At 36.6% G+C, this 27,521-nt stretch overlaps 1 protein-coding gene across 7 annotated transcripts in view; it reads right to left on the bottom strand.

Annotated features, from left to right (window-relative positions):
* Positions 1–4,501: 4,501 nt before the first annotated feature.
* LOC135790567 (sodium-independent sulfate anion transporter-like) overlaps positions 4,502–27,521 on the bottom strand; it is a 37,752-nt gene continuing 14,732 nt past the window's right edge. For 3 of the 7 annotated variants that reach the window (XM_065300800.1, XM_065300802.1, XM_065300799.1), the window contains exons 2-9: positions 8,200–8,283; positions 6,536–6,691; positions 6,275–6,484; positions 5,650–6,210; positions 5,290–5,592; positions 4,899–5,221; positions 4,685–4,835; positions 4,502–4,622 (exon numbers count right to left, since the gene is read on the bottom strand). In XM_065300800.1, coding sequence (XP_065156872.1) covers positions 4,573–4,622; positions 4,685–4,835; positions 4,899–5,221; positions 5,290–5,592; positions 5,650–6,210; positions 6,275–6,484; positions 6,536–6,691; positions 8,200–8,257 — 1,812 coding nt within the window. In that variant the 5' untranslated portion in view covers positions 8,258–8,283 and the 3' untranslated portion in view covers positions 4,502–4,572. The other 4 variants (XM_065300804.1, XM_065300801.1, XM_065300805.1 and 1 more) reach the window with 4 other exon arrangements.

Below are 27,521 nucleotides of genomic sequence, written 5' to 3'. Positions count from 1 at the left end.
AATGTTTTGGTGCATGTGACGTTTTAAGTGTTATCAATAAGTGTACAGGGTGGAGTATTGCCATTTATAAACAACAGCTATAAAGATAACTAAACAATATCCATTCTATAACAATTATAAAATACTTCAGAAAGTTTTCAGCATATGCAACAAATTGAATGGTATAACATTCCCTGAAGTACAACTTGTACATTTTCATAATGTTACATATTCATGTGATCATCCTGCTTGTTGTACTGTTGTACTTCCAACTTCAATATTTCATAGGTGCTCGTATTCATATTCATATTCCTATTTAATATTTGCATTCGTGTTTGAAGTGATCGTGAGTTTGGTTGAAAACACGTCTGCCGAGAGGAGAACAAAATGAAACATCGAAGGATCCTCCGCGTACAGGAAGCAACACATGCAGCTGTTGTTTTATTACATGCATAAATGAATACGCTCCTTCATCCTGCATCCTGTAACCAGCTAAGCGTAACCAGCAATTAGCTATATGACTTTGCAAGGAAGTAGGAAACTGACGAACTGTCATAACAGACTCAGGCTTATACTAAAATTTAATATGTATTGTTTTCACCTTTTGAGATTGATTAAATCGTGAGTTAAGAACAATAATTTCAGATTTCTAACTCATGCATTCTTGAGCAAGACAACATGATAGCGAAAGCCTAGAACCATTGAACTACATTTATTATACATCTATTGTTAGTACGAGTATTTACCGAGCACGTCGGGATGCTCGAGGACCTTGTGGTACTCTCTCGCGAGAAGCGTTTACGGTCAATGCGAAGCAATGCCATTTAGCACGCCGCTCGCCTACCTGAACTGCGCCACACGAGCTGGAATTTATGTAGCGGCGTAATGGAAGAGCAGTAAAAGTTGTAAATTCCAATTTTCATAAATCACACGGGCACTCGCGCACTCGCGAACTAAGTCAGTGGATAAGTGAATCTACGGCTGGCGTTTACACTATTTTGTGTCCTCCCAGCGCGCGCGATGCTCCGAAAGGGCAACAAAAAGCAAAAGTTCACAAGGATAAGTGTGTCAATTTTCACTACCACTTTTGTTACACACGAATTGTACCAAACATCATTGTATAATATAAATGTAAATTTAATTTTTAATTTACTTCGTGTTTATTTGCTCCATAAATCATCGGCTGAAACGAAAAAGTGTGAATTCAAAAGTTATCATCAAGTGAGGAAATGAAAAGAAGGAACAAAATTAAAAGAATGGTCTTTACAAGAAGCAAATAGGCTAACGTTTGATGATTTATGTGGCAATTACAAATGGGGTATTCTCATCAGCATTCGGATTCCCATTCGCATCGCGCTAATACGCATTAATATGTGAATGTGTTAATAAGCAAAGCAATTAAAAACAGTCTTTGTGGATGCACCAGCGGACGCAATTCGTCGACTTCAATTATAAACTTAATTGAACTGACTACTGAAATAAATTTTGACTGTAATGACTTCAAGTTCATTTGTGTAATATGTATATTCCTAGGTAGTAAATTGTTTACTTTATGAATAGCAAAAATTCAAATTTATATTTTGACTTTTTTTACTTTAGGTTGGTTACATTATCGTGGAATTTATATAAATATAAATTTAATTGATGGTGCATGTGTTCACGACGCCTTCCTTAATTAAAAGAATTGTTGAGTTAATTTAATAATCTCCGAACCGAGTCAATTATAACACGCTCGATGATCTCGCTTGTGATAAGCCTGTTTTTCGGCTGTTTTTAGTATAAACGTAATTTATGTTGATGATTTTATTCCGTCCCGAGCATTTATGTCTTCCGCGTTTCCTAGCTATAGAACCGCGTCGCGTACGAGCAACGCATTCGGTTGAATTTATTCGTAACTCTCGACTCCCGTCGAAACTGTAAACTTTTCAACTAACGACACGCGCAGGCTTGCAGAAGCCGGCATTTTCCATGCATAAAATTTAAATGAATTTATTAACGTCGCGAGCGCATGATGAACGGCGGCGCGCCGCCATTGTCGGAACGAATGTTATGAATCTGTTAATTCCAGGTAAAATATAAAGGGTATAAAGGTATGAATATGAATTTTACGTGCCGATGACTATACAGAAGCTGGCAGCTGAATCTTTGACTAAACATAGTTTTGAATGCGGAGTTTTCAAGTTTGAGCATTTTCAAAGCGCGGAGACATTTTGCTAATTTTCATAGAAAATTCGTTTACGTCTAAGGTGGTTGTGTACAAGGATGTGTACGTGACGACTTCGACGGGTCGGAAAATGTCGCGCAAGTTTTACCCTTCGAATCTGTCAAGTCGCGAAGGAATTACTGCGTCTGGCTGCCGAAGATGCTTTACACTCCTCGAGGCGTCTTCGCTTTCAAGTTCCCAACAAGGATTAGCTATTTTCAAACAGTGATATCGTTTTGTGCACATACCAAACGCAAGATTAAAAGCAAGTTTTCCACCGTGAAAGTTTTTAAGAAAAAAAAAGTGGATTACTTTTACTTTTGCAAAAAATACTTTTTTGAAACTTACGGGCATTTTTATGCCAGCGGTGTAAAACTTACACCAAGTAAGTTGATATTATAACAATGTATTGTTTAATTTCTTTTTTGGACTTTGTTAGTCCTGGACATAAGAGACAGGAGAAAAACTCATCAACAGCTCGAGCTGAATTTGTCGCCAGCCGACTTTTCGCTCGACAACTGCTTTAATATTTATTGCTTGTTTAAATTCTAAACGTCCATCAAAAAACTTGCGACTTGTAAACTTGGAGACTTTTCTGCTTAATTTACCTCGAGTTTTTTTGTTTGTTTTATTTAGATTCATGTTACAACACTGTCAAATGCAGACCAACCCTCATAATAACAAATTTTATCAGTTTACAATAAGCGCCGCGTCGTTAATTCACTTGTCGCGACGCGCGCCCTTTAATGAAGTGGGAAAACGAACGCGTCGAAATAATTTTAAATAAATTTACATTTCATTATGTCGCTTGGCGCATGGATGACAACCGTGCGATGTACGATTATGCCCTGCCATGTGAAGCCAAAGTAGAGCGAAATTCGGTTGGAGCGGCTGAGCCAAATCGAATGCAAACAATTATAATGTCATCGTACATTTAACCACCCATTTACATCCTGTTCGGGATCGACGACACTAGGCAAATATGCCATACAATTACAATTTTGTCGGCAATTGTCATAATTCACTCCCTAAATGCAAGTGCAACTATTGATACCCTGTTTCAACCAAGTCTAATCCTATCCAAGTCAACTCCGAGTCGTCTAGATATGCTCAGGTTTGTGAAAACTAATTTCCTGTTTTAATTGAATTCGTATTTGCGCAATTATCACCCTTTCCGCCGGCTCATGACGTGAATGTGCAAGCAGTGGGTATGCCAAAGATGTAAACCAGCATTTTGTCAGCGTACCAAGTCGCGGCAGTCGTAGTTTGTCGTCACGAGGACTAAATATTTGCGGAACGTTTTACAAATCGCCTTTGGTCTTTACCTTTGCCAGTTTGTCAGTCTCAACGCAATTTCTTAGCATTCTTCGCCGTCGACTCGTCGGGTTTATATTGAACTTGCACTTGAATTCGCCCAATTTCCTCCCTAAATTCTTACAATGAAAGAGAGGGTGGAATTGCAACGGATGCAGCTTCGAAAACAACGAATCACCAAAGAGAATGCAATTATCCTGGTTACTTTGTCACTTTAATGTCACCATTATTTTGTACTTACGAAAATTAAACTTGTCACCGTGAAAAAAACTGGCAATTTTTATTTGACAACACTCCGGTTAAATCCTAAGCCAATTTCTCAACTTGTATTAATGCCGGAATACAAATGTACATTTTACACCAACACGTTTGCGTAATACCTCATTTGTAATTTGTCTCAAGTGTACTCGTGTGTAATTTGTAAACAATTTCAGATTTAGTTTTTTCTGTTGATTTCTGATTTTATCTTTCTTTTACTTGAGCGTCTTAAGTGGAGTTGTTCTCACTCTCGCATGAATATTATGAATATTGCTGCCTACGTTCACGGCTCTTAAGCTACCAGTCAGTAATTTTATGTTAATAATAATATTAGCCTAAAGTGATTTACGACGCTAACGTACATAATCGCACGCGAGGCGACAAATTCTACACGGCAATAATTTTTAACTTAGCAACACCTACTCGATCATTAGTCTTTTAAGATTATTCTACATTCAAAGAATGACTTTAAAAATTTAGCAACTTTACAAACAAACAAAATCCGGTTGATAATTCATTTATTTATGTTATTAGATAACTTATTGGTAATTTTGGAATAAATCTTGTTTGAATTTTTATCTTTAGCGTAGGATTTATCGAAATGTGGATGACAAAACTTACCTGATGGCAATTTATTTATTAGCGTATAAATATTGGTTTTATATGTGCGTGAAATTCATAATAACACCGCAGTTTTGGTAGTTGCAGGTGAAATTTATTCAGCCCGAGGTCAGCATACAAATGAAATAAGAGAATAAAAGGTTTATTATTTTGCTATTATAATGAATACAATTTGTTGCTAAGATTACATAACATTATTATTGTATAGTGTAGTCGTCATTTATCATAACTTGTTCAAACTGGTCATCTACAAAGAAAAAAACATGAAAACAAATTATGCAGTTGGTTTTAGCGATTTAAAATGCTCACCATTTAAAATATTTTCTTTAGTTCCTACGTGATGGTGCTTTGCAAACCGGGGATCCATCCTCAACAATTCTGCAAGGACAGACTCTTGGAAATTCCACAAAATTAATCTGTGCTTCTTTAGTTCCAAATCATCCAATAAAATTTGTAAATTCTATAAACATAAAGAAAAATAAAAACAAAAAATAATAATTTTTATAAATTATTCTAAACTTACCTTGATAACGGTAGCATCTAAAAATTTAATCACACTTCCATCGATTATCACACTAACATTATTCGTACACCTTTCACAAGCTTGTATCACAGTTTCCCGAAGAAACTCCGCGCAAGGGAACATCAAATACGGTGTACTAGGTGTAACAATCAAGCAATCTCCACGCATCTGCACCAACTTTTCCGGCTTGACCTCAATCTTTGGTCTGGCTGTGAGATATAACACGAACAAGAGATTAACACCAATTCCGATAAGAATTCCGTATTCTAAACCGAGGAATAAAGCGGCGATAAATGTGACTGTAAACGGAACTAAGTCCAATTCTGAAACGTAAATATAATTATTATTTTAAGATTTATTGCATTTAAGTAATTGTGATTATGAAATATACTTTTTGTCCTCCATAATGTGGCAATTGCTTCAAATTCAAATAAGTAATACATGCTCACAAGAACTACTGAGGCTAGAGTAGCTTTAGGGATGTATGCAAATGTACTTGTCAAGAATCCCAAAGCTAAAAGTACCATGCTACCGGTGAAGACACCTCCAAGCGGTGTTCGGACTCCTGACGCATTATTTACTGCTGTTCTGGTGAATGATCCAGTTACCGGCATGGACCCAACGAAAGATCCCATAATGTTGCTTACTCCTAAAGCAATAAGTTCCTGAGTAGCATCTAAGGTCTTTCCCTTAGCTAAAATACTAAAGTTAGTAACCTTCCTATAAAAAATGGTACAAAATAGGTACTTACAGAAGGCTTTACCAATCGCAACACTTTCTAAAATGGCTACTAAAGGTACAAAAGCCAATGAACTTCCAAAAGTCTCAATAATTTTACCAAACGAATAATAAGTTCCGTTGTTGGTAATTTCAAATGGTGGGAGTTTGAATGGCGGAAGACCTTCTCCCACCTGATCAATCAAAGTAAACGGAGTTTCCCCATTTTCTTTAAGTATATATGCCAAAGCAGTTCCAACGACAACTATTAAAGCATTTCTTGCTAAAGATATCATCCAGATAGCTTTTTTATACCTATTTTGCGCAGGTGTTAAATTTGGATTTGTTTTCATGCTTCCCAACCTCCTGAGTTCCGTCATCAACACTAAAATGATAATACTGGTAAATCCCAAGATGGCGTCCCATTTGTTCGTGTCGCCTATATTTTCGATCAAATGGATCACACTCTCAAGAAACTCGTTGGCTTTCCCTTTCAAACCAAAGAGTCCCTTAAATTGAGAACTGGCAATACTCATAGCAGCAGCACATGTAAATCCTGCTACTACTGGATATGATATAAACTCCACCACAAAACCTTAAAATATAATATTAAACAATATGTATATTGTATGGTTTGTGGTATTCCAACCATGACATACCTAAATGTAACATTCCTAATATAAAAATAACACAGCCTGACAAAAACGTCAGAATGAGCGCCCCACCAGGTCCCATCTTATCTATATGTGGTTGGGCCATCAGCGCCATGATTGCGGTAGGTCCTATGTTAATATCTTTACAGGATCCGAAAATGCAATACATGAAACATCCCATAAACCCACAATACAAGCCATACTCTGGAGGTAACCCTAAAAGTGTTCTTTAGAAATCGAATTACTCGAATGTGAATAGAATCATACCCGCAACAGATGCATACGCAATTCCTTGAGGAATCTCAGTCAGACCTACTGTAAAACCAGCTAACAAATCCTGAACAAACCAGCTGACCTTATATCGCATGCCCCAATCCAGAATTGGGACCTTCCTGCGTAATACCTGCTTCCATCTTTCCATACCTATAACAGGCCCACGCTTATTCGTCTTTACCGGTATATACGACATGATGTGAAATGAATTCACGATTAATCACAATTCACAACAAACACTTATAAACATCACTATATTTGATTTCTTGCTGCAGCAAAACAACGTTTTCTATATATGAATAGGTTTTAATTTGTTCAATCATGCAAACGTTCTGTTTGTTTGCGTGGAACGATAAGATAATCACAAAATGCAAATCTGAATATTCCGAAATGCCAGAAATAGATATTCAAAACTGCCTGACATGTCTCTACGGTAGCTTATTAACAACTGGTTAACTCATTGAATTTTGCCGCACAATGCAAAAACCTAATTATCTGTAATTACGAGGTTATAGTTGAGTGTGCAGTAATAGTAAAAACAGTATTTGCACAATGAGCACAACAAACACTAGGTACGCACTAAAATTCCATAAAATAAACGAAAATTACACATACCCACCAAAAATTTCGTTCGTAATTATTATATATCAATCAAATGGAATAATGTTTGTATCACAGAACAAATATGCAAGCAAATACGAACACTCGAATTCATATCATGAAATAATATTGTACTTTTAACAAATTCGGCCGAATTTACACGCTACAGTATGCCACATTGTGTAACCACAAACGAAACGCTACATCAACCGCACAAAACAAACCATAATGCTTACCATGCTTGTCATTAACAGTGCTCATTACATCTGCCCCACCGCCGTTGTTATCATGCATAGTTGAAAATATGTACGGCACGTGCTTCTCTCGTAATTGTTAACGCAATCAGCGTGTGTATGATGCTGCTCTACACTCGGAGACGATAAAGCGCGGGGCTCAAGTTTCGAAATTGAATGACGACACAACAAAACCACAGCAAATTTATATATTACGCGCGGGCTTGTTTGTCATAAATATCGGGACTAATCAGGTTTAAAAAGAGATTATGCACGCGTAGAAACTGTCAGAATTGAGACTTGACCTGTGCATAGGGACCCTTCAAAAACTTCCGGATGACCAGATAACGGATATCACACGCACGTAGTCTTTTATCATTAAAACCGAGTATTAGTTCTAAACATGTTTACCGTTTTTTTAATATATCACGTACCAATCGCGGAGATTATTTGTTTTAATTTTAATTTTTTTATATTAAGTGCAAGCTTTAAATACTCAGCCGGCTACATGTTACATGTCACAATCAGTGGGAACATGAGAAATTAAACTTGTGCTTAGTCAGTAATGTGTACATACTCATACTCGTACTGATATAAACCATTTGTAATATTTAAAGTACATACAATTATTTTATGATCACTGCGCTGGCAATTCATGTCTAGACTGGATGATTTCAAGGTAGCGTAAAACTAGCGTTTGACTTATCTTAATTATCATAGGATGATGATAAGTGGCTGCTAATTGAGATGTGTGAAATCTGTGTCAGTGGGTATAAATTAAAAAACTAAACTAAAATTTATCAGTAAAATGTTTTTCCTACTTACTTGCACGTTGTGATGTATTATGACTTGTCTGTGCAGATATAAGAAGTTGATTATCCATGCAGGTGTCTAAGTAGTTCAAGTTGACTGAAACAAAGCAAATAAAAATGTTTGTAAGAATAAATTTATAAATATTGACTATGTCTACATTTGTGAATAGGAAGGTCAATGTCACTAGTAAACTACTACTTCTGTATGCACATAAAATCATCAGAATTTGCACACTTTGTGATTTGCATGCTTGCATAAGTCTACACGTCGGTTTTAGTACCATTTTCAATTATAACTTTTTTTGTAATACAACGCTTCACATTCACGCTACGTTAAATGCGTTTATTGCACATGAAAAGTGCTCACTTGAACTTTAGCTTCGGATTGTTACGCATAGTAGTGCACATCTCTATAAAACTTTTTACGCCATGCAACAACAAGCGACAACTCAAGCCTATAAATAAAATAAATCAACAAATATTTTATTGATTTTGTTGAATTTATCAGTGTTATTTTGTATAATATAATTCGTTAGTGCAGGTTATCAACATGTATGTGCATGCAAAAACTTAATCGGATTTTGTTTAATTATTAAATAAGCTTGTTGCGAACCGTAAATTGGTTCGAAAAACAAACAGCAACAAATATTATTGTAAAGCTGCCATGCATATCAGGAATTGTACACTGCCTACGTAATTGATTAGCATACTAAACTTTTAAGTGGAATTGCGAAACGTGCTAAAAACAAAAATAAAAATTTTTGCGATAATAATGTAGAATTCAATGCATTTCAATATTTTAACGACTGGGAAATACCAAAAATCAGTAATAATTAGTACGTAAAGCATTCATTATCAATTTACATATTTTTGTGCAATCGCTGATGTTGCATTTGTACACAATCAATGCATGCTTAAATTCGCATGTTGTGCGTAGGTGGGATTAACCAGTATAAAGACATAGTAATTTATTGCTAGTTGTTTCAGAGTAGAACATGCATTGTAGTTGTTTGCATTTATCCGTATACAATCGGCAGATTATAGTTTTATGGTATAATGATGCCTACAAATGACGAAAGACGACAATTTACAAAGCAAATCTTAGATAACAGTATCAATATGATATTTGGTCATTGCACCCGTGTAGCATATTAACCTTTATCAAAGCTTATTGAATGTTTAAGCATTACCAAATCAATTTTGCGCTTGTACAACCTACGCAATTTCAATTTAACAATTGAAATAAAGCACTACCACTATGAAATTATAACAGTATCATGACAACAACTTCCTAAATAAATAAATTTGCTTCATTATGTTGAAAGTGACTGCTTTGCGCATTTTTATCGGTTTTATAATTTGAAATTATCCAAGACATTCAGTAATAAACGCGTCCTATACAAAATTAGATTAAAATGTAATTACTGTCTGCGCCAATATACAAACACGCAACATTCACGCGTGTGTATGTCGCACGCCCGCCGGTAATAGAATCAAATAGCTATTAATTACTGCTCGGTGCGCGCGATACCGTGCTCCGCATGATGCTGCACGATCCCATGAATGGAACCCGAAGGCAGTAAACACACATTCAGCGACGCATATGTGCGAAAACTCGTATAAAGCGAATGAATCCTATTCGGTACGTGGTAGTCGCTAATATTTGCTGCTAACTGGAAATGCCTAGAATCCATCCGATGAGATTTTTGAAACCTGATCAAAATCAACATGTGAAACGTTTGGAATTTATCCTAATTACACCAATATTAGTACGAAGTTTAAAAGTTATTGCAAATATCGTAACCAGCAATGTTGACCTGCATACCATTAACAAATATGTGTGTACTTGATAAAAATATGCAGGTATCAAAACAAAATATTTTTCCACAATAATATATTTACTGTTCAAAATGTATTAAACGGTTTATTTCATTCTTATTAAATTCCATTGCAATCTCTTTGTTTGGCTTTGAGTTATGCGAAGAGTAGTAAATACTTACAAGTTTGATCGTTTTCACCCACTGTTTGTTCCCCACAGCGAGCGTTGAAATGAAATTCCCTAAAATATCCTAAAAACCGGGTAAATCTTAATTAAACGCGTGGTACGCGCTCAAAAACTCGGATTTGCGCCTAAGCACACCGAGGGGCTCTTTATTTCTAACCCGAAATTGAAGAAATATTATCACAAAGCGTTTCCCAAAAACCGCTTCCCTTTTATTGCACTTAATTTTGAATTATTTTAAAATTCATTGCCACTTCGAGCGCGGGTTAGCGCGTTCTCGTTGCTTCTTTCGTTTTTCTCATTTTGCACGAGCTGCGAACAAAGGGAACGTTTAGGATCGGCTGAAATTGGGAAACGCAAACATTTTCGGCGTTCCGACCGGATGTAATAACAATAATTTAAATTCATTAAATTATTTCTATAAGCAATTAAAACCCGTTTGAAATTTATACAATTCGACGACAATGCCTTGTTTTACTCACGCAATATACCTCCAGCTGTAAGAAAGCAATTTATTACACTTGAGAAAAATGAAATTTTAATTACAAAAACTCATTGCACTTTTCCAATCTTGCAAGGAAGTTGGTGTGCGTATCAGTCTTGGTTGTCATAGCTGTCCTGATCTTGTTCAGCAGTTCAGCCTCGACCGAATTAAGTTATAATCACTTTTAGGTGTCCCTTCGGGTACTTCTTTTCACTCGTCAACGTTTAATTGGCTCGAAAATCATTTTGCAGCTCGTAAATTATGATTACGACTCGTCGCGAGAAAGTTACGCGCATCCTTTCGACGGCGGCGCGGCGATGGAAGGGTTTTATGTGCGCACATTAAATTCAGCGACGGGTGTACGACTTTCGGGCGGTTGGGAGTTTTATTCTTTTTAACTTTTGCCCGCGAGCCGCGAATGGCGAACGATTTGGAACGCTTTGAAGTTGTTTTAATGTTTTCCGCGCTCTTTTATTACCCGTGGAATTGCGTTGGGAGGATGAAAACTCATTTGGAATCAGATTTTTCCCAAACAAAAATCAAAACTAAAAAAATTACCATGTTACTGAATAAAAATAAAATTAAATTACTACTTGGAACAAATCTAATAATAGTGAAAAGTTTAGACTGTACAGAATTATACAATATCTTTACTCCTGCGAAACAAGTCAAGCGGAATGGACAAAGTCAAATACTAGTCCAACTGTATGTAATTTAATGTTCGGTGCGCCGGTAATAAATATCACCGATTATGGAAAGTGTAACCGACTGCGGGGCGTCGATCATCATAGTAATTTACTGCCGTGTACTTGAAGACGAAATGCACGCAAAATTTGCATTAACAACATCACCGACACTTTAAGCCAAAGTCTATACTGAACAGCGCAACAGTAACAACATAATTTTATATAGGCACTAACAATCGCAAACTATTTTATGTATTTCAATGAAAATTCTGGGTTTAAATTGCGCGGATGCAATTTTAATTGTATTAAGACATTTGCTTTACAATATTCGCAGCAGTTATACTTGTATTGTTTTAAAATAACCAGTATATACCTGCATAGCAGTGCAGCAAAGGTAATTATGGATTCTCATATTCTAGCACGTTCTACAATGTTATTCCACTTAGCTTCGGAGATAGTAGATAGCCGCCGTTGTACATTGCTCTACACAGACAATAGTAATAGAGCGAGTGTCCTCTGGGCATTCAAGGCATCCATAGCAACGTGGAAGAAATACTTAAAAGCTTTTGCAAATAAATCTAATACAAATATTTCTACAGAAAAAACTTTGTTTTTAAATCTGTCAAATTTTCTGTGTGATTTTTTGTCTTTTATGGTTGGATTTCATAACAGCACCTGTGTTAGGCTTTGGATTTGTTTCTGATGACTGTTGATGTACGAGTAGCATGATGAACATTCTCATTGCGTATTGTAGGTATACATCTGCATATTGCCACTTCACCAATCTGCATCCAAATAATGGAAATATCCTGTACACGTTTGTCAACCAAAACATTTTTCACAACAACAAAGTGAGCTCTGTCATATATGAAACCTTTGAAATGATTTCGTAATATGTTTGAACTAAAAATAATATTTAATGAATCCTTCCATTCCTCATATAAAACAATGATATCGCTGAAAAATGATTAATATACCATCATTAGATAAGCACAATTAACGGTCGTTTAGACCACTCCGGAGATGTGCACAGGTTGTCTCTGTTGTGGCGCTGGTAATTAGGAGCTTGTAGGCCCAGCCAGGGGGCCTTTATCAACGCTCGCGCATTCTCGAGAATGCGACATGCAGATGGAAGACACACACATGCGATGACGAGACTGCAATATCGTGCGGCACTCGGCTAATCAATTTCGATCTGGTATCTTGCGGATTCTTCCGACTGTTGCGTTTCTACGACTCACGCAACGAAGAATGATTCAAAAGTGATTCAGGCATGATGCAACTTTAATGGTACGTAAATGGAACAATCGAATGAGAGCACCAAAAGAGGATGCCGAGAAGAACTGGAGAGTTGGCATCTTTCAGAGCATTGTAGACTGGAAAAATTACAAACGCAACGTAAATTATGATGGATTGTGATTGTTAATCGGTGCAGCATATTTAATCGACAGAAAATTTTGTTCTCAAAGAAATTTTCCCAATCAAACTAAACAATGTGAGCTTTCAGTGGAACAATAACGAATATATTGTATTATTTTATGAACACTCAGTGTAACGACCGCTCATTATATTTGATTTAATCGTTAGTTTCGCTTTCGTTGCGACCTGCCTGACCAGCTAGTCAAAACCAAATCGAACTAAGCCAAATCAGACCAAAGCCAACCGACAAACAATGAGATTTTAAAGTCAAATTGGATATTTCCAATTACGATAGGATTTATGTCGTTTGCCTATTTGTAGTTTAATGAACCGGTTAATTAAGAAATTCATATAGATGTTCAATCAGCGTTGACAACAAAATCTAATTAACCTATCTAAATTTTCTATTATATCGGCTGAAAAAAATCCATAGTGGGTTATATTTTCTTTTGTTATTTTTTAATCGAATTAAAATTGTTTTAGGGAAGGAAATATCTTATATTCGTGTGTGCGATTTGTGCAGATCTTCATTCATTCTTCTCATTTACATTTAAATTAAACTATCAAGCATGCGAACATACCCATCCAGCAGGCAGAGCGCCACTTGAGCGCAGATGCAATAATAAAATTTACAAAATTCCTGGCAAACCGCACACCACGGATTAAGCGAACCATCGAGCAACGCACACAACACACCAATTTAAACACAACAAATACACATACTACACACTGTATTGTTTTACGTATGATATAAAATACGTCTTGTGCAACGCTGTAAAGCGACCAACGTAAGATTAGTAATAAAGTTGGTATATTGCTCATTTATTGCGCTGATTTCGTTTTAATATAGATTTTATTATTATCTGCAATGATTTTCAGATTACGGCTTGCTATTTGTTATTCAAACGCGCAACCTACGCACTTTTCAAGGTATGCTAATGTTATCGACATATGGCACCTGTTTGGAGCTTTCATAAAGGCTTGAAAATATTAAACATAAACAATTCATGCAGGTGACCTATTAAATTAAACTCTGAGTGCACCCGTTAAAGAATTGATTGCGTGGCGAGTATGGTGCAATTGCATGTTATTATTTAAAATTAAAATACCTCTAAAAATAAAAGGTGTGAGGCTTGGCCTTTGATCCGGTCGAACCAGACCAGATTTCGAATACAACGCATAAATTCACTGGTGTCAACTATGTATTTTGTTTTTGCTTGTGATGTAACTGAACTCAATTTCAAAATCAAGTGTCATGTATTATAATGAACAAGTGTTAACATTAACCGCTTGTCGTACGGATAATATTCCGAAATGTTAAGTTTGAGGGTCTTTGTGTCGCTAATGTCATTGTTCATAGAGTAGAACGAGTACAATCACTTCGATTCTTATTTTTATTGGATTTCCGTTAATTTCCCGTCTAAATGGGGTTTTAGTATGATGGCAGCGTTGATGGTAATACGACCATTTAAATAGTCGTAATACCGCGGCGTTCCGCGAAGGTTCGCGTCGTTCACAACCTGAACGAAAGCGGGCGCACGCTCCTGCCCAACAGAACAACCGTCTTAAAGGGTTAAAAGGCTCAAATGAACGAAAGTTAATCGCCATGACGAATCGCGGCTAGGTATTGTCGATGTGAACTTCGGCGGCTACGCATCGACTCTTTTACATTCGGGAATTGGTACGCATTTAAGGCCTGCTTCGTTTTATGACGCATTGCAAAATGCAAGACAATATTTTTTATCGTTCATTAAAGACTTGGAATGGTCGAGGTAGTTTAATTGTTTTAGCTCATAATTAACATGTTTAGGGCGGACTAGGTAAATGAATTTTCATTCGAACTTCAAACAAAAACACATAAAATGAACTAACTACCAACATTCATTCAGAATATTGAAGTATCTTGTTTAGTTCTAATGTTAATGCAGCTAATAAAATGAAGTTTTTCCTTTAGGAAACTTAAGTCGTTTGACTTAAGTGCAAAGTATAATACATGCTTATTTACTCCGCAACACACACTTACTTAAATTTCTAATATTCACTGCAGACATAATTCCATCGAAATCGCCATCAACATAAAACAAAAAAACAATAAAGATGATTCTATCCATATCAGTCAAATGTCAAAACATCAAATCTCACAATTTCATACTTAATTTAAAAGTAATCTAAAACTTAATTAAAAATGTGTTTCTGTATAAAATTCTGCGAAAAAAATATTGTACATCCCTTAATTTGGCTCTTGATATTTTGTTTGTTTTGTCAGGATTCGTAACGACTCGCTATTAATAAACGTCGGCTTAATTAAAGTATTAGAGTTTTTTTGTGGGTTTAAAAAAGTCCGTGCGGCGAGAATAATTTACTAACCGGGCAACTGAGCCGACTTTGAAATAGCGTCCAGTATAACACAACTTTAGTAAACAAGTTTGCATCTCTAAACTTTGCTGACCGTCATCAAAGGGAACGCTTTTTTGATTTATTCGCGCACATAAATCGGCGACTCCACATTTTTTCACGGCGATTTTTTAACGTCCAAGCATGCCCGAAAACATCCTGCGAAATCCTGCAGTCAAACCCTCATAAGATCAAAAACCCAAAAAGAGGAATAATAATACGAAGAATATTGTATGAATATTGTTGTAGCGATAAGTCAAGTGACAGATGTGCGCTTAAAAATGCAGAAAGAATGCTGAATTCTACATTTCAACGGAAATGAAGATTGGCAAAACTAAATCTGTGCGTTTGTAATTCTTTTATTTATGTTGGTTAGTTTATGGTTTGGAGTGTTTTATAGCATAACCAATTGGCATATACATTTGGTCGTACAAAAGCGAAGAGTTGCTGCTAAAAAACAATTCCCAAAAAGTTCGAACACTCATAATACTGAGCTGGTTTCTGCGAACGATTATGCACGATTTATTTTAAGCACCATGAAGTTTAAGTCTCACCTTACGTTACATTTAACAAAGCAAGGTAATACAATTTAAAAAAATTTACTAATTTAAACTTTTGCTTAAAGTAACAGAATTTTTTTTAAATAATAATTCTATAATCAAACGGAATGTCAATCCAAATTGCTTTCATAAATTCTCTTTTGTTGAAGGTGGACTGCAACAAATGAGTGCACGTCTCACAGTGTTTCAAAGGTTGTGCGAGGCATGAACTTATTACACTTATTACAGATTTATATCAATGATGACGGCCGACATTTAGCGCATTCTCTGACATTTCGGTCGTCACCGGTTTCGTCGTGATGTCATTTCGCATTTTGCTATTGTTCATCGTCGCAAAACTCGAACAACACCAACAACAACCATGGATTTTAACGACATCCTACCATAACATTCAACATCATTTATTTTAATAATTTTAACCATAAACGTGATGTAATAAAATCATACAGAGTAAAAATATTAATGTGCACTTTCTGTGACGCTTAAATAATGTATGATTGTGTTTGTTACAGCATCTGAAAGCAAGTTAGTACGTAATTCGAGCGAATATTGTTAATATTTTTAGCAATCAATATTTAATAGCTGAATTTACGATTGCGTCGTGTGCAATTAATTAAATTTAATTGCCAGTCAGCAAATATCTTCGGGTTCTTTAGACTGCATCGACACCGCATGCGCGGCGCACAAAAAGGAAATCATAAGTTCTTGCGTCTTGCCAGCACTGACAAAGTGCGAGAGTGCGACGCGTTACACTGTGTAATTATGCAAAAATGCCACAAACCGGGGCGAGTGTGCAAAAAGCGACCCGCAAAACACTTTGTAAACTCGCCAAATAATAAACCATTGATAATTGCATATTTTGCGACGCGGTGAACGCAACGCCAGCGACGTGCTTCCGTTTTAATAAAATTTATGATAACAAATAATTACGCAAATTGCGTTCGCTGCACGTCGGACAAACAAAGCGCGAGGAGAACTAGCGTCAAAGGCATTCTCGCTTTGAAGTTTCAAAGTACGAGTACATTATAAGCGACATTGTATGGTCAATTTTTTGTTAATACTTAAAACATAAAATTACATGTCGGTTATAACCAGGCACAATTTTTTCTCAAATTAAAACTGTGGGCTTGGTAATTACTAATATTTTGAAATAAATAAACACAATGATTCAGAGTATAACTCAAACTGACATACATTTTTTCCAAATTTCTTTTCTTGTGTTTGATCTATAACACACACACTGATTAATGCAACGTTAGAAGCGAATTACGAAATCGTATCACCTCGATTCGACGCCAAAAGAGCAACATCAAGAACAGAAAGAAATTCGTAACGGTTGTAAATCAGAAGTGTCAGAATTGACAATAATAAAGGCGTCAGGAATGAGGTGAGCCCGATTTCGTTTGCTAGCGCGCGCGCGCTCTTTGGATTGTTAAACGTTTCCGATGTGCGAGCACTCACACACCTTATACCATGCGTTATTTGTAGGAAAAAAAATAGGAGCGAAATAAAAACGAACATAATTAAGCCACAACAAGACCGCCGATCCCGCATGCTTTGGCATTCCGGCATCGATTGATTCGGAATGACGTTAAAGCGTTCGTTAGATAATGGGTAATGGCAATAATGGCAATTTGCTCTAACACAGCGTGACGCTACGGTGAATGTAAAAATGTACAGCGTTGTGTCAAATTACGGCAATTGTGGATTGTTGGATGTCGGATTTTGATTTGAACCGAGCGCTCAGGTGAAGAGAAAGCCAATTGTGCAGGTAGTACAGGTGGCAAACACTGATGAATAATTGCCACCAGCGACATAAACAAATGATTAATTGTTGATGTTGAACAGTGGACATAACGTCGAGTTGCAAAATTGCAAAAAAAAAACGCAGCATGTTTCGAACGAGAAAATAATTACAATGTTTTTTGTTCTTCGCTTTTTATGCCAATATTTTTATGTTCTCACAATTTTGTATAAAGTTACGAATAATTTTCATATACAGGAAAATTCTGTGTTTGTATGTTTTTATATTTTTTGTATTTTCATCTGACGTTCGTGCGCATATAGAAAATTGCCTACGGTTAGGTGCTTTATTCGCAAGCAGTCAAAGAGTTTTCATATCGAACGATTGAACCTTCGTCCTGAATACTCAACTATTGTAGCATCCAAACACATGCACATTTTGATTACGACGAGTTGCAACAAGTTTTTTCTACTTTTTTAGTATCTGTATTGTATGAACATGGAAAACATGTCCAGATATTTGTAATCATGCAAACAATTTTGATATAATACTTAACTAGAAATGTTTCCTATATTCTGCATTTTCCATGATATGTTTGCACATAACATTTATTAATTACGATAATTAATGCTCTTGACTCTATAGCGCATAAAAGCCCCAATTTCAACAAGCTCTGCATAGGTTTAATTATTTCCCTCTAATGATAGTCCAAAATATCAAACTTTTGCAAAAATCAATCAATTACCCACATTTTATCGATATTTACGTAACAGTTTAGTTTTTGTTACATCAAACAAAAAGTACTTTTCGATTTTTGCTCCCAATGATGCAAAGTAATTAATACCGTAGTTAGTTATTATTTGATTTGGTTCATTGGTTCGCAATGTTCATTTGAAACTCATGCCGGAACATACTGGTAATGATCATGTAATTACACCCAAAGCATAGCATAATGAATGAGTAGATTGAACGACACTGAATTTCGTCGAATATGAAATTATCATGGGAAGCAAATATGAATTTCAAACATTGCATGCTCTATATTCACTATTTACAATGAAATTTTATTATTAATAATTAATAAATTCATTAAAGGAATATACACTGTTAAATTAGATCTAGATATTTTTAAATATTGTTTTTTTTGTCAATCGTGATACTTGTTAGGCAATGATGGCCTATATCTTTCGTTTCTTCATTGTTTGCGTTCCCATTCGTGCGGACTCTCGAGGCGTTTGCCGAGTAATAGATGCTATGAGAAATTACGAATAGATCCCATAATCTTGATACGCCTGCGTTCCTTGCAAAAGTGCTCGGGAAGAAAACGCATTGCGAATCGATGCGGAGGAGACAAGCCGCCGAGTCGTGGCATTCCTTTTGCGCGGCGCGCACGCTTCGCGTGGCGCTTGTTATCTCGCATCATTAGGTAATTTATTGTTGCTCCCATGCCGATGTATCGCACGGCATTAAACCATCCAGACGTTAAAAATTAAATATCCCACAATTCTAATTCATCGTCAAACAAAATCACATCTAAACGTAACAAATGATAACATTTATTAAGCAACATTCCAAGCGTTAATTATTTAGCGTCAAAATTTGACTTAGATCTTCCAGAAGTCATCGAGTTAACTTATTAGGCGTCAAACGGACGCGAACCTATTAGAAAAAGACTAATGTCCATCGGCAGGCGAGCCGAAGTAATTTGTCAATTTCCATTCGGAGTGCGAGTTTCGACGCGCTACCTCGCATTACATAACTTACAAGAACGCGAGCATTGCGGCGCATCGAGCATGAATATCTAAATTTCGATTTACATGCGCGAACGAAATTTGTAGATCTATTAGTGCCTGCTCGATCTACTCCTATCGCTATATGCTATGATTAATGATCGCCGTTTTCGAACGGTTTAAAAATGTAATGAGGTGTTTAAGCGTCCCTTTTAATTTCGACTCGGCGAGGAGTAATAGTCGAGCGTAATTAATGAGTTTAATAGAGGTTAAAACTAGAAGTGGTACTGAATTTGTATGCAGAATAAGTTAAGTGGGATTATAGTTTCAGAAATTGAAGGAATATTCTTTGATTTGTGTTTTTTTTTTTATTATTATTATTATTAAATTCTGTTGTATGTTATCATTTGATAGATTTAATTTCTGTAGTTGACAACGTCTTATCTATATTTTAAGGTAAACAAGTTGTCTTATAACAAGCAGCTTCTTAACTTCCACATGAGCTAACAGCCTTTTTTTTTACTTTTCATCTTTTTGTTGTTTGGAATTTTCCTGCATGCAATGCGAGTACAGAAAAATATAGAGCAAAAGCATAAACTTCATTTCAAGTTACTTCAAAGAAAAAACCATAACGCATATGTGGAACAAATCGATTTAATTGCACGATAGAAACAGAGTAAATTGTTCAACAACTTTAAAACATATCTAGAACACGTCATAAGTTATAAGTTATAAGTTTAAATTAGTTCTGCCAGAGACATCTATAGTTTATAATCCACAAAATAGAAAAATAAGGTTACCTTGAAATTACAATAATTATAATTTGTTTTGTAATAATATTTACGCTCTTAATGACCTGACATGAGGCATTGCGAGATTTATTTATTAATCTATGCATTTACGATTTATGCACTGTGCAATTGATTATTGTAATTCCAAATGTAAAATATTTTCCAGGCTGGTGCAGCAACACGCTTCAGCAAGTCGACTAATTTTGCTGGTTTTCCTTGGGAGCTAATTACAGATGCATGCTCTGTAGGTACACAGAGCTGGAGACATTCAGTCACTCGATTGTTTATTGCAATCGCGCGATTATTATTTATACGCTCGCCGGTGTGCATTTGCATCCAGATGTTGAACATGTGCATTTGACTCGGTCATAATTCATCATTTAAAACTCACAGCGACATCGACTCGCATTTCTGCAAACGCATTTCCATACCTTTGTACATGTGAATCTGGACCTAAATCTGAGTGTGAATGTAAATGTGAATGCGGATTATTATTTTACGGAGCGCAATCGTTACCGACATGACCTTAACTCAACTAAACTTCTTCGTCTTCTGCATGCTGGAGCTGGAGTTGACTAGCTAGTGAAAGTCGAGCAGTCGAACACGAGCTCAGCATCGCAAGGAACGCGAAGAACAACAGGTAACCGGTTCGACCGCAACAATCAGGTCTTCAACTATAACAATCGCTTTGCGGATCCTCTATCCGCGTGCTCTTCGCCTGGGTTCAGCATGGCGAGCAACATTGTGCGCACACAACGCGTCCGGTTCGTTTCGTTTTCGTTCTTCGTCCATCTCCCGCTTTTGTTTCTGGGTTTTAAATAAATGTATAGGATTATGGGGCACGGATGATGCAGCGCTTCTTGGACCTCCATAGATCATGAGAACGAGCGCCTCTGATCTTTCTGCCTTCGTTCGCGTCTCGTTTGCGAGCAGCGCAATAACAAGTGAAATAAAGAAGCCATTCGAAAATTTATTCCTGACTCGGCGCAAACGGCCAGCTCCGAGCAGCATATTCTACATTCTATATTCTATATTTTCGCACAGGTTTGTCCGAAGCATTGGAGTCATATATTCACCTTTCTCGCATTTTCCTACGCCGTAGGTAGAGGTATTTCTAAGATCTATGAGAAGGGTTTTGCAGACGGACGCAGAAATTTGGTCACGGAGAAAATATCTACTTATTTTAATAATAAACTGAGTGATACCAAATTATAATATCATGGCAACCATAAAAAAATTTCAAGCAGAAATGAAATAAAATAAAATACGAAACATTTCTTAAAATGTAAAAAATAAAGATTTAAATAAAATGAGATTCAAACATGCTGTGTCGGTAAATGTTGGTAATCCAAGGGCTTCCCTAAAAATACCATAAATCCCTAGCTTGGTGATATATTATTTCCTTCCTGATGTTGGATTTTTATTGAAACACAAAATTATGCAAAACGATTCGACGTTTCATGTGATTTACTAGGGTTGCGACTTCAATCATGCAAAGTCTCAACGAATTTAAAAAGTAACATATATTATACTATAAGTATACTTAAAAGTATTCAACTTCTAACCGTCATCGTAATAACCCCGAGCTGTAAAAGTTTGATATGCAGAATGCACCAGCATACTGATAGTAGTAAAGTGAAAACAATTAAAGAATTGGTAATGAAGCCTATAAGTTCCAACCACCATGTCTTCGACAATCGTACTCTTTACAAACACTTTACGACCTCGTCATAAATGTTTTACGTATCCGCACTCTTCACGCCGAGGCGCGGAATCACATTGTATTTTATGCGCTCCGCGGTCGCGTCGTCCGTTTTACGTAGCGCACTCAAATTTGTATAAAATAAGTGTCCTTCCTGTATAGATAATGTCGTTGTCTATATGATAATCCTTTCGATTTTAGAACTCTAGTTACGGCATGGCTCGCGAGCGCTCCCAGAGTCGTAAACGAGTCGCGAACGGCACAACGAAATTATTATAATCTCCCGAGTGTCCGGCGACGACCATCGACCATATATCCTCGATTCGGACCAAAACGCTTTCGATCCAGACCGCGTTTGTCGTAAAACGCCCGTAAAACCTATTTTATATTGTTATCACGATCGCGCACATGATGTTATGCAGCTACACTAACTTACACATGCATCCTATTTTAATAAAAGCTTAGAATATTAAAATAAAAATTGTTAAGTTAAAGAATCAACCTGTTTTCTTTTGAAAGCTTATGATTGCTCCCGTTTTAGCCTCCTCGAAACACTGAACAATCAAGATTTCTCCTCGCGATTGCAACGATGGCGTTTAATTTATTAATTTCGCGTTTGCCGATCGCCACTGCTGATAACAACGCGTTCGCAGCACGCTGGCCAGATAATAAATATTTCGTCGTGAACAACCTGCGACTCTCCTCGCTGCAATTATGTAACATTCGTTTATTGTCGTCGATAAATAATAAATAATTATGAACGCATGTCTTGCGCATTAAATCGTGCTGTAAATATCGAATCTGAAAAAACATAAACTGTTGAGTAAAGCAATAGCTCGATATTAATCGCCCCATTTATGGTGGGTTTAATTAATCACTTTTAATTTCGTTGCTCTTGCTCTCGTTATACAAGCCGACATCTTGCAGCCCAGCAGGTCGACATTCCAATGCCAATATTGTAACATTTGACAACCGAAATGTTTAATTTTTAAATGTTTATCGCCCATCAGACATTTGATTAATTTGTAATTAAAAATCAACCAGTCGCTCAGCTTTGTCCATGCTTTCTATCTATGGTAATATTGAGCATGCAGCCGACAAGCGTAAAGTGTTGAATAAAACTTTTCCTTCGATTCGTTTCGCTTGCGTTTTTGTCCTTTGTGCCACAATCAAGTCGGTTATCGAATCGTATCTTCGGGGCACACCGCGCCACGCCGAGTGTAAATTACAACAACGTTTAACACTTAATATCGCTTCGCATGCGATAATAATTAAGCGTGATACAGGTATGATCAAGTCAAGACAGAATACACATTCAACCACCTACAGCATGTTGTATAAACTCATAGATCCCGAATATTATTACTAAACTAATAATGAAATTTTTAACTTGGTGAAATAATATTCGAGCAAAGTGCCTGTATTGATTTGTTTGTTAGGCTTTGAGATTGTAAAAGGAATAATTATGAATTAAACGCTCGAAGCGAGCGTGAAAATGTTTTATAAATAAAATCACCTTCAAAGCGACGTTGAGCGTTTCACCACGCATTCACACGAATGTTGTGCATACGCTAATAGCTCAACAATATGCCATTAGACTAGAAAAGCTGCTTGGATGTCAACTAAAGCCGACGGAGTATGTGTTCTTACAGCTTCAGGCTTAACTTAAATCGCACAGGCGCACTTTCACTTGTTCTCGTCTAGGCGTCCAGAGATCAAATCGTGACATTTTTACTTTTCGCCCGTTTTCGGCTTTCGATTCTTCGCTTTCGATTTTTATTCGTCACGAACGGAATAATGACCAGGAAAGCGCAATAAACCAGTGTTATAACAACCACACGATATGACAAGACAATGATTTAATTAAATTCTGTTGCGCATTCAGTGACTTTTCAATCGAATATTTCTAATCTTGAATCACGATTTTAAATTAGTGCGAAACCACTAGTCATAGTCATATTCAATTATTTTTTTATTCGAAATAAATTTTTGATTTGTTTAATGTTGGTGTTTTGCCCTCACTCATCCATAACAAGTGTACAAAATTATAGGTGAGCCCACATACAAGTACATTAATAATAAAAGCATCTAGTTCGTACATCATGAACGAACTCAGCTAACAAGACGTGCAAACTGCTCGAGTGTCGAGAAATGCAAATGCAAGAAAGAAGTGAAACTGAGTGCCTACTGAGATATGGATGAGAATGTGCTGTGCATAAAAGCGTTTCACGTCTAGCAGCAAGATAACGCTGATAAGCGGGTGCATGTGGGTTGGGAATTTTGCGAATTTTCACTTATTTTATGAGCTTGGGTTTGAATATGCAAAAGAATGAACTATGTTGCTCAAGTAATGTTTCTAGCGATAGCAAACCATGGCGGTAGTGTAAAGTCAGCTAGGTATTATTAAATTACTTAAAATATGACGCCGGTTTTTGCATTTCGTGTGCTTCGGTTTCTAGTGTAACAAATTTATAAATTTATGTACACGCAATTTCGAGGCGTGAGGTCTAAATGAAGTGAAATGCGTCGAAAGAGTGATCGAGATACGTGTGGTGAATGCGTACTTGATACTTTGGTGCATATCTCGACTTAAGTCTTAAGGAGAATTGCGTAACTTGGCAAATCGTGCGACTTAATCTTAATGGCCGCGTTGGGCGGCGTTGAAATTCCGGCTTGCGGTTGAGTAATTTGCAAAGAATGCCAAAAAACACCGCATAATAAAATCATAACAATAGCAATAAATGGGACTAGTATCTCCAGTTTCAAGTTTTTGTCGTCGCACTTACGCAAATAGCACAATCAGAAAAAAATAATACGTTATTACAGTCACGAATTATTTTTCTTACCTACTTTCAGGTCAGCTGTTAATGATAACAAATTAATCTCTCAAAAATATTTCATAAAGTATTTTTCTTGCTTATTCGATTTATTCTAATATTAGATATAGTTTTTTTGCCTTCTCTTTTTAAACTAAAAATTACATACCTTCCAAACATGCTACGACCCAGTTTTGATATTTCCTTTGTTTTATTTTTAAACAATTTCAAATCTAATTTAAACCACTTTTATGCTGAATTTTTCGCAATTTGCATCAATTTATAACACAATAGAAAACTCCTCGACTCAACACGACGGACAGACAGTCGGATATAAGCCAGGAAAGCACCGAAATAAAAAATCAAGCAATCCACGCTATCCGTGCAATTCTCTGTTCTTCGGCAGTCGTTCCCGAACATGTTGGTCGTGTGCGGAAAGCGATAACATTAACTACGAAATCGTCGATGGGACGCCCTCGCGTGCTGCGTTTCCGAGCACGCAGCCCCGAAGCGCAACGCAAAAAAAGAAGCGTTTAAAGGTAGAGCAAAAAGTACGGCAAGTAGAGCGAACGCAAGAAATGCTACAACTCTCAAGTCCGAGCTGGAAGTCGGGCCAAAGTCAGGAAACCCTTTTAGCTACCCCGGAGGCAAATTAGTTTCAAGCCGATCACGCCAAATCCCTCTCCAAGGAAATAGATATTAAGCAACGAAAACTATAATAACTTTTTGATTAAAATCTACCAAAAAGTAATATAAGAAATAATAATTTATATTGAAAAGATTAAACTGAGTCTGAAAAAGTACAAAAGAAGATAAATGCGTTTATGACCACATTGTTCTAATTTGCGTTCTTGCACTACGCCCAACATGTTACATGTTTGCATGCAAAAGTATAGAAAAACAAATCAGGTTTGGTTTAGCTTTTCAAACGTGAACAAGACTTCGAACAACACTCGCATTTCAAACCCAGCGACACGATTAACAACGTTCGCGCTTTGCGAGACAAATTATCTCGATTCCGCACTCACATTCAACATACCCGTATAAAGCATTACGTAAGTTAACTCAACCTAAGTTACTTAGTCACTACTCATGTGATAGCATTATGATCAATGCTCTCGAATGAAAATCTATTGTAGAAATAAATCGGCGAGTACCATTTGCTTGCTATCCTTCTAGTTTTGCATATAAATTCAATTTTCTACGCTTACATTTGTTCTCGTTCTCGGCTGAGTTTTATTTGTTCATGTCTTGAGTCTTGACTTAACACACATTGATTTAATTCTTGAGCGGCACTTAGTTATGCGCGAGCCGCTCCACTTATGTCTAATGCAGATCTACGACGCAAATGCGCCGGAGCGTTGTAAACACAGAGAACACACGGAACGCACCAGGCCCCGCAGTCTGATGTCCTGTCGGTCGGAGCCCGGAGGAGAAGTTTGAACAGTAAACGGCAAACAGCGTACGAGTGCGATATAAACAATAAAGTATATACGAGTATAGAGGATTGGAAAGTTGAATAGCAGCTACCTTTCGTGCAAACAGTGGAAATCTACTCTCTTGTACCTGATAAGTACAAGTTGTCCGATAGACGATGAACAATTATAAATATTTTAGTTTAGATAGTTTATAGTAGAACAAGTTGCGAATCAGTATCATTAGCAATCAGGCCATTTTGAGATTTTCACAAAACTTAAATTCTAATTATTCATGATAATAAGCAGGTGTTTACAATGTGGAGTTTTTGTTTTTGTCTTAGAAAACATACAAGCAAAAGAACAGTTAGCATACATTTTCGTCGAATGGACATTAAGTAGTGTAGTGACTAATCTTATCTCAAAGAATGTCCATAAAAACCTTACAGTAATTAACTCCACTCATTTCTATGACCTGCTCTGCCGCAGATAATTAATATCATTGTCTGTCCAGCACACTCCTAAAATTTCGCCTATTGCCATACCTCAAGTCCAACATAAGCGGCTTCTTTGTCTAAATCTAAACATGAATAAATGGAATACGTGTGTATGTTAATGCGAATGAGAATATTATATGTTTTTTATTTTGGCGTTTTGGGTTCACGTCATGGATGTCGTTTCGCGTTATTTTGTGCGTTGATGTTTTCACGATTTCAGCTCTCGGGTCTTTTAGCAGGATAGCCCCTTGGGCCTTTTGTGCTCGTTTGCTGTGGTGTGTTGAACCATTCGCGCGCCGGAATGCGTTCTGCTTTCGGTAATTAAAACGCGTTTATAGGTTTTAATATCTGAGCTATCTGCGCGCGTTGAATATGTCATATTTCGCTCGTAAATGCGCTGGCTTAAAAGCTAATTAACAAATAGGTTTACGTGTATTAAATGAAATTAGATTTGCGCTTTCAACCAGCTTCCAAAAACATGCGGCAAAAGAACAATGCTGCTTTTCTACAATTATACAGTAGGTATATTAATATAAAATATATTTAGTATTGTATAACGATATTCAAATTCTGTTTTTAGAGACACTCTGTATACGGTAATGGCTACGGGTTAATGTGATTATGTTTAACATTTCAGCGCTGGCGAATTCGGTATGCCGGTGCAAAAGTTATTAAAGGCGGTATAGTTTCATAACACGTTAATGGGAATATATTGGTTTTAAAGCAGCGTTTTATGCGTGGCGGGTGCGGCGACGGCGGGGGCGGCAGTCGAAATAAGTGAGGTGCGCTGGCAGCCTGCCGCCGCGCAAATCCGGCCCGCAAAGCCGTGCGATGCAAACTTATTAATGCCGTCAATTTGTAAACTCGGGCAGCGTGTTTTTCTAATTACCAAAAACTTGCCCATTAACAGAGGCGCTCGCGTAATTCCAAAATGTTAGTAGCATAATACGCCGAAAACGCACTCGGTTCATTTTGAATATTTCACGTTCTACCCATTTAAAGAATTAATCATGATGAAAATAAATGACAGTGGACAAATTCATTTCATGCTTAATATTTGTTAATTTATTGAGAGCTTTAGCCATTCCATTTATG

This window comes from Atheta coriaria, unplaced genomic scaffold (genome assembly GCF_025399875.1).
Source record: "Atheta coriaria isolate IRGN ID8LTWV9N9 unplaced genomic scaffold, Caltech_Dcor_3.1 hic_scaffold_4_pilon, whole genome shotgun sequence".
Lineage (NCBI taxonomy): Eukaryota > Metazoa > Arthropoda > Insecta > Coleoptera > Staphylinidae > Dalotia > Dalotia coriaria.
This window is presented reverse-complemented; position numbering and strand designations above follow the sequence as displayed.